This window comes from Salvia splendens, chromosome 5 (genome assembly GCF_004379255.2).
Source record: "Salvia splendens isolate huo1 chromosome 5, SspV2, whole genome shotgun sequence".
Classification (NCBI taxonomy): Eukaryota; Viridiplantae; Streptophyta; class Magnoliopsida; order Lamiales; family Lamiaceae; genus Salvia; species Salvia splendens.
This window is the reverse complement of record NC_056036.1, coordinates 11,558,698-11,567,492: the sequence shown is the minus strand read 5'-3', so window position 1 is coordinate 11,567,492 and position 8,795 is coordinate 11,558,698. Positions and strand designations below refer to the sequence as shown.

Below are 8,795 nucleotides of genomic sequence, written 5' to 3'. Positions count from 1 at the left end.
CATGTCTATTTCAGAATGAGAACGAGAAGAGGTCCCCTACTCCCGTCCCTATGTCGACAATAAAAGCAATAGCTCACCGGAGTGCAAGTTGAAGGCCGTGTATTCTCGTCGGGGTTAAACACTTGGTCGAACAACATGATTTTTTTTATTCTCGTGCAATCTGTTCTCTGCAAGCTTAGCTCTACGGCCACTACCACTGGATGTCCAGCCGATTTCATCAATAAGTATGGCCATTTTATGCTTGTCATTTTAAGTTCATAAAATGTCTAGTCGTCAAATGGAATTTGAAGAAGATATTGCAGAATACATAATTCCAAGTACATACTTGGTTCGATGGAACGAAATAAGAGCGTAAATATGGACCGAATGAAAGACGGAAATGAATGACAAATCTTAATTCATTCATTTGCTTAGCATGCCCAAGAAACACACATGAAATAAAATTGACATTCCTTATTTTGGTATCTAGAAAAAAATAGGAATGAAATATAATTCTTCCACTATTTAGCATTTTTCTTGGACTACATGATTATGTAAAGATTCATGGAGTATTATTTTATGAATATTAGTATGAAATTAAATGATCTCGAAAGACGCACAAAATCTTACATCAAAACCATCTCTACCAACACATCCCTCAACTTATAAAACATGCAGAATTAACACTGAATTGAGACGAACTCAAACGAGGGCCTTTATTTGTACAGGCAGTAGAACAAACCAAAATCAGTTCCTTCTACGCCTATCTCTTCACAACCAAAATTTCAGTAGCACTGAAAATACCGGCACAGAAGAACACATAAAGATTAAGGGGAAATTAGCAAATATTTCTAAGTAGTTGGAAGAAGCATCCAAATGAGTAATAAGAGTAGATCTATTTTTCCACCTGAATGTTTTGGAGAGTTTCTCAAGCATCGGATCCTTATTTAGCTTCCCCGTTGTCCACCGCGACTGTGACACCAACTTCGGCAGGCCTTATAACTCGGTCGTGCAGCTCGTACCCAGCCTAAATAGGCAGCAAAGAGGCATACGTGAGGGAAAGACCAACAGGAAGAATAATAGATAAAGCATGCAGTAAGTCCCATACACGATTCATCATCCCAACTCATAATAGAACCATTTGAAACAAATAATAGCAACCCTTCCCATGTTTCTATTCCAACTTTTTAATTATATCTTTTGAGAAATCAAGTGCTGCAACCGTTTCAAAGCTTTTAAGATACCTTTAGAACAACTGCAACACGACCTGCCGGCTTTGAAGCATCTGGTACTTGGAACACTGCATTATGCCTGTTTGGATCAAACTCCTCATCTGTTGGATCATATTTCTCGAGTCCAAATTTTTTAAATACCTGCAAATGAAAAGTTAGTGCACTACTTTACAATCATTACAACCAGAAAATACGTAATCACAGGATAACAGTGTCAGGCATATGCCAACGTACAATAAAGTGATATTTCCTAGATTCAAATGGAGTAAGTGCATGCATCATAGTCACTACCAGGGTAATCCAAGAAGAATTAAGTAGTTTCAATGTAACTAGTATTTTACAACAGTTCCTGGCAATCCTTCCTGCATACTGTTGTTTCTATTTCATTTATATACTTGTATAAGAGATTAAACGATATTCCTTTATCAAACTGTCCCATGAAATTTTGGACAATATGCTGATCTGTTTAACGATTATCAAACAGATATCTCCGACTAAAAGTTGCTAACTTTTTCTTGTTACTCACCCAACCGAGAAATGTCCAAATTGCAACACTTCCAACCAAAGTAGAGACATACATAGTGCTGATTGCACAATTTCATGTCGTGTGTACGGGTTTAACTTATGACAGTACATCCTATTTTAAGAATCATTTCACAAATTCATGGTCATTTTTTTCTTTTTGGTTTTTGCTATGAAAGTTCAAGTGATCCAGCCAGAAACTAATCGTGAAAAGTCATCCAACATGATGTCGAAGCTGCTCCACGAAACCTTCAAGAAACTAATGATAAATACTCCTAAACATGCCTAGCATCTATTCCGAATAACAATTGCTACTAATCTCAAGCCAGCTATCGTAGAGAGAGATGGAAATTAGGCCAGCTTATAGCTCCATCAGGCTGTCAGGTTATTCGGTTCGGGCTACTGGCGCTATAATTGAAAACCCATGGTCCTAATATTATCATTTCGGCTTCCCAGGCCAGTCTGTGATTGTAACTTTACAAAAGAGGGCGTGTTGTACGAGTTCCCAATTGAAAGGGTCCCCCACCTCGTATTCTTTACAAACATTACACGCAAAAGGAAAACAAAAGGAAAACTAAAGAGAGTGATCATCAACTTCATATAACTAATTCTATCTTTATATTCTTGCTTATCTGATTAAAAATGATTACATTAGAATAATATACAATAAATATCACAAGGTTTGATAATATTATCATTCGAGAGAAAGTTGATAAGGGAGGAAGAACAAGAGGGGTAAAATTGAATTTGTTCATAATAATCACCTCCTAGCAGAAACAATGAATTTGCATAAATCACTTTACAAGCATAGCAGAGACACAAAATCTACTGACAGAATGAAGGATCCAAAAATTTTAATACCTCTGCTAACTGTTTTTCAGTCATTTCAACACCTTCAAGCAGTGTTTTAAGTTGATTAACAGCTCCAGCTGCATCTTGAGGGGTATCAATTTTTGAAAAACTCTCTTTTGCAGCAGAAGAAGCTCTTCCTAGATTATCCGCCACATCCAAAAGGCTTTTAGCAAAATTCTGCATAATAGGTTAACAAATATTTAGGTCAGCTTCCTCAAGTTGCCAGGAAAAGGGGCCCCCATAGAGCATGTCACCGGAACAAATACAAATACCTGAATAGCAAACTTCTTTGCATTTTCTGATTCACGCTTTGTACGCGCTTTCACATTTTCCATCTCCGCGAAGGACCTTAGCACCTTATCCTTCATTTGTTCAAATTCTTCCTGCTTTTTCACAAGAAGTTGTTCCTTTTCCACCACAAGTTTCACCAGCTCATCTCTAGAAAGCTCGCTCTCCAAATCTGAATCATAGTAAAAAATCAACTTGCTTAGTATACATATTCTCCTTTCAATAGTCCCAAATATATGGTGTGAGATACCAAATCAACCTGATTCACTTTTCTCATCAGAAACAGATTCTTCTGTTGCACTAGAAGTTTCATTAGCCTCCTTATTTTCCTTTCCATTTCCAGAATGAGCCATCGTTTCCTTCTCATTGGGCTCTGGGGATGCAGACGATGAGAATCCAAACCATTGAAAGCCTGTTGAACTAAGCGCATAATGATGTAGTGAAGAAATCTGAGCAGGTACCACCTAAAATGGAAAGTGAGCAACTCTTAATTCCAACAACATTCACACAATAAATTTCATTATGAGAATCTCGAAAGCAGTGCAACACAAAGCTCACAATCAGAAGCCAGATATGATCTGTCAAATAAAAAATCTAATTCAACAATGTTGTAGACTGGTATCCCCGAGATAGCAGCTGTTCTTTACTCCTTTTTGGGTTGACATGTTAATTTTAATTATTACAATTTACTGCCTAGACAAAGATAGACGCTGACAGGAATTGAATCAACTTTAGACTTCAAACATTTAGATGCTGGCGGCATCATATTAAACGAGCAATAGAATGAAAACAAATGAACATTAAACAATAAATAAGCAAAGATAGACAGTGAATTGAATCTCAGAAGCTCACCCATCCAAAATAAATAATTATTAAATATACATTAAAATTCTGAAACATAATTTCGGTGAAAGCATAAATGAAGAAATTATAGAACTGAATCAAATATACTTCCTGAAAGTCAAGATTACAACTCCATACTGTAACAGTAATCTCAGTTGGTACTTATCATGGCTACATGGAAGACATAAACATGTATGCACGACCCTCTCTACCTGCTTAAACAATCTAACGAATATTGTCTACTCAAAAAGTTCGAGCTAGTTCTGGAGAAAAACAATTTTCCAAGTTTAAAAGTTGGTATTAAATGAATAAATCAGTTGCGAAATGAGCTACGAATTAGAATGATTAACTTTCCGGGAAGCGGGATAATCAAGGGCAAAAAAACATGAAAGTCTGCAGAAAAACAGAAAACAGAATAAAATTAATGAACAGGAAGGAGTTCCCAACCACCAAAAAAACTAGCAATCATGAGTATCATTATTGCTCTGATTAAAAGAAAGACAGACACATACAAATTGCGAAAATTGAAAGAAAAAAAATCAGAATAACCGTGCGCATGAATGCGGAAAATGAAATAGAACAGCCGCTGAAACAGAAATGTATCGATCAAACCCTAATACGGAAAGAGAAGAATCGTACCATATCATTAGCTCTGCGTGATGAATTCAAGTAATTGGATGAAGTTCGGAAATGTTTGCTTCCATGGAGGCCAGAGAGGAGCTTGGAGTTTCGGGACTGAGTCAAAACGATTCTTGAGAACCGGGTAGTTATTCTGCTCAGGGACATGGCCGTGGCGGCGGTATCGTGAGGGGCAGACGCCGGTGATGGGGATGGTGGCGGTGGAGCGAGGAAGGCAGAGAGGGTTTTAGAAGGATTTTGTGCTGGTTGTCAAAGAAAAGAAAGTAGTTAAAGTGGAGAAGGATCCATAATCAATATTGACTTAGTTGCCCCTGAATGTATTCGGTAGTACTTTGTGGTGCATTGATCGCAGGGGTGTTGACGTCTTTCCATAATTGGAAAACCAGGGGAAAAAAGCTGTTAGATTTAATTATGGGTTGATATCCTAGCTCTTGCTGTATTTAAATTTAAAATAAGGATTAATTTTCCTCTGTTCACAATTTTGAGCTGAAATATATTCCCAATTTCTGTTTTTAATGAGTAAATTATACTAACAGCAATCACAAACGGGTTAGATTCCGGTTCAACTTATTTTGCAATTTTAAATAAGAGTGAACTACGCTAATAGTCTTTGATCTTGTCGAAAAATACACCAATGGTCCCTAAAAATTTTTTATATCATTTTTGGTACGATATGACTAAAGTAACCCTAGGCACCACTAGTGTGAATATTTAAAGTTCTGGGGCATTTTGGACCTTTCTACTCTCCTTTTAATTTGTTTCATTTTTGCTTCCATCACCGTTTTCTTTTATAAACTCAATTATACTTTCATTTAAATAATATTTGATGCTTTATGATTTAAAAAATTTAAATAAGAAACCACATGTTTTAATTATGCTTTATTTATTTTTAAAATTAAATATTATTTTTTATACAAATTAATCTATATGTTTGCAAAGAAAATGCTATATTTAATAGTTACATTTTTAAATATAAATATTAAAGTGAATTATAGAAAATTCTTTGGGGATTTATTTTTACATAAAAATTTTACTAATTTTTTTTAAATTTGAGAAGAAAAAATATTATAGTGAATTATAGTAATTTTTTATTTAAAAAATGTTACTATACTTAAGTGAAAAATAAATATTTTAGTTACGTTAATTAAAATATAGTATACTGAAGAATATTTTTAAATATAATAATTAAAATTTAAGTGAATTATATCTAACATAAATTAAAGCGAACTCTTGCAAGTAACATTTTTTTACTAAAAATATTTAAGTGAACTATAGTAATTTTTTTTATTATAAAGCTTAATATATACATTATTCAAGTAATTATTTAAAAAATTTAAGTGAATTAATTCAAAAGAAAATATTTTTGTTGTAAAAGGTGTTTTTATGTATGTCCAAAATAATTGCATGATTGAAGAGGTACCAAAATTGTGATTTCCAGATACCGAAAATGCCTTCCATGGCATTTATGAGATTTTTCAAATGCATAAGGGTATAAAAGACCGACAGGTACCAAAAATGTAATTTTTAGGGACCAAATAGGCTATAAAAAATTTTACGGATCATTAGTGCATTTTTCGACAAGATCAGGGACTATTAGGGTAGTTCACTCTTTGAATAAAAAAGTAGGGGTGAGCAAAAAAACCGGAAACTGAATATCCGAACCGAACCAAACCGAAATTTTGAAATTCGGTTCGGTTTTTCGGTTCGGTTCGGTTTTAAAAATAAAAAAATTTCGGTTTTTCGGTTCGGTTCGGTTCAGGCGAAGAAAAAAACTGAAAAACCGAAAAACCGAATTATATATATATTCTATTAATTTAATATATTATATTATATATAATACATATATTCTTTTAATATATTCTACTATATAATATATATTATATGTATTATTAATTTTATATTATATATAAATATTCTATTAGTATATATAAAATAAAATAAAATACACATATATAAATATATATTTATATTATATTTATTTTTTCAGGTTTTTCGGTTTTTTCGGTTTTGTTCAGGTTTTCAGTTTTTTAAGTTCGGTTTTTAGTTTTTCGGTTTTTCGGGTTCGGTTCGGTTTGGATTTTGAACTAAATTCGGTTTTTCGGTTTTGGCAAAAAACCAAACCGAAACCCGAATGCACACCCCTATAAAAAAGTTATACGTAATTTGTTTGCAATTATCCCAAGATGAAATATTTGGTTGTCTGTGTCTAATATATTGATGATGTTTTCAACTAATCGACGTTAATGTTTTAATTCACTGGTAGTGACGTCAATATATAATTTGATGGCTTTCATATGAGATACAGTTTCACCAAAAAATAATTCTATGTACCTTAATTGCAAAAAAATTCAAATTTCATGGTATTTCTGTCTAATTTTTAACATTGTGAGACAGTCCAAAATTTAAACAAACTTCATCCTTTTTACAACAATTTTCCATTTGCCAAACGGCCCAAACCCCAACTTTTCAACAAATTTTATTCGTAACCCGCTTAGGCCATCCGCAACGCTGTCTCTTATTCGTCTCTTAACCGTCTCATCTCTTAACTATTCATGGGCCCCACTGTACTTTTCACTCAATCTCTTAACTAAGAGACAGAACCTGCAACCCTCAATCTCTTATCCGTCTCTTAACTATCTCATCCATTAACTATTCATTCAATTTCATTTTTTTATTTTTATTTCTAACAAATTCAATTAATAAAAACACCCACTTCATTAAATAAAATAAAAATTACAACTTAAAATCCTAAAAAATACATAATTAAATTCGTGATAAAATAAATAAAAAGAGACATAATTTAAAATACAATTTTATAGAAATTATAAAAACTACTCCGCCGGCGAATCATCCCCCGGAGGCGGAATACCAAGTTGTCCCGCCAGATACACAATGCTGGCATGATGGGCTTGAAATTGGGCAGGAGTCATGCGGGAAGTGTCCGCCATCGTGGCGGTGAAGTACATGGACATTAAGGAGAAGGGCGGCCCTTGGGAGCACGCCTGGCTTGATTCGCCTCGGCCCCTCATCCCTCTAGCCGCATTCGCCTCCTTGGTCCCTTGCGGCCGACGGCGCCCACGGGAGGACCCCCCCTGCATCGTCCGCCGTGCCCTCAACCTCCTGCGAGACAACCTCTTGTGCGGCGCTGCCTGAACTGCCCCTACTAGACAAGTATTGGCCACCCGCTGTGTGCTTCGTGCGCTTCGAGGTCGAGCCCGTGCTGGACTGGACACCGTCGGCCCACCTTGCCTCATCTTTGACGACCTCCAAAACATCGACATGTTTGAATTCTTTGCTGGTGTCGTCGAAATAGACTCGCAAAGCCGATCTCAGAATGTCGGCTCCCGTGGCTCCGCTTTGGTAATGAGCCGCTTCAGTCTTGTAGATGCCGCAGAATTTTTTGACCTCTTTGTCGACTCGGTCAAAGTGAGCGCGGAGCATCTTCAATGTGTGGCGGCGGGACCCCTTCGGCTTAATCTCGTTGTAGGCCTCAGTGACCTTTTCCCAGAAGCACTTCCGGGTTTGTTGATTCCCGACGATGGAATCGTACGAGACGCTGATCCAGGCGTTGTACACAGCCATCGTTTCCTTGCGGCTGTACGAATGTCGGCCTACATCCTCCTCCTCCTCCTCGGCCGCCTCCGCCTCTTCCTCCACAGCGTCGAATGCCCTATTTATTAGCACTAAAAAATACCCGCAAGCATACGGGGTAGATCTAGTATAGCTAAAAATACATGTTTATTAGCATTATTTATGGGGTAGATCTAGTATAGCTAAAGGTCAGTACCGGATATCGAACACAGGGAATAAGATTGCAACTGACTACCATATACTAAGCGTCATATATTATCTAGAGACACGTGATTTTTGGGTTGATTAATTAAACTATACTGAAAGAAATAAACAAAAAAAAAGGAAAACATAAAAAGAAATAATACAAAGCAGGCTTAAGAATGTAGAATTTTAGGATCCAAAAACACAATCGACTTCCTTGAATTACGGTCTCCGGAGCTATTAAGTCGATCACAATTATAGATTAAACCCCCTCTCGAGGTGAGAAGCCTGTAGATTAGGTGATAGGATTGAAGTCCCCTTCTAACCCTTAAACCCCTAACTCCTAAAAGCATATAAGAACAAAGACCTCACTCAAAACCTCAACTCTCCCGAGTTCTATTGAATTAAGGTGTGAATTATTCCTTTTTCCAAGTCAATTATTTCATCTCCCGAGTACTCTAATCAACTCTAACATGTATTCAAGAGGTAGCTAATCAATTGAACATAGAAAGTACCAGATAAATCAAATAACTGCAAGAGCTAACAAGGAAAATCAATCGAATATCTATACCAAAAATTCTACAAAAGATGTTCTACTCATAGACAAGTAAAAACTACAATTAAAGTACGAGACATGAAAGAAATTGATAAAACCCAAGGTTGAAT

General features: G+C 35.8%; 1 protein-coding gene across 2 annotated transcripts; it reads right to left on the bottom strand.

Moving 5' to 3' along the window:
• Nucleotides 1-529: 529 nt before the first annotated feature.
• LOC121805889 (grpE protein homolog 2, mitochondrial-like) lies at nt 530-4,612 on the bottom strand. Of its 2 annotated transcripts, XM_042205923.1 has the most exons (7): nt 4,356-4,612; nt 3,133-3,337; nt 2,858-3,045; nt 2,595-2,762; nt 1,224-1,352; nt 887-1,006; nt 530-773 (listed from the first exon to the last, which is right to left on the bottom strand). In XM_042205923.1, the coding sequence occupies exons 1-6, from the start codon at nt 4,500-4,502 to the stop codon at nt 923-925; spliced, it is 921 nt and encodes a 306-aa protein (XP_042061857.1). In that variant the 5' UTR covers nt 4,503-4,612; the 3' UTR covers nt 530-773; nt 887-922. The 2 variants fall into 2 exon arrangements, with proteins under 2 accessions (XP_042061857.1, XP_042061855.1); XM_042205921.1 differs by having other exon boundaries at nt 530-1,006.
• Nucleotides 4,613-8,795: the final 4,183 nt, after the last annotated feature.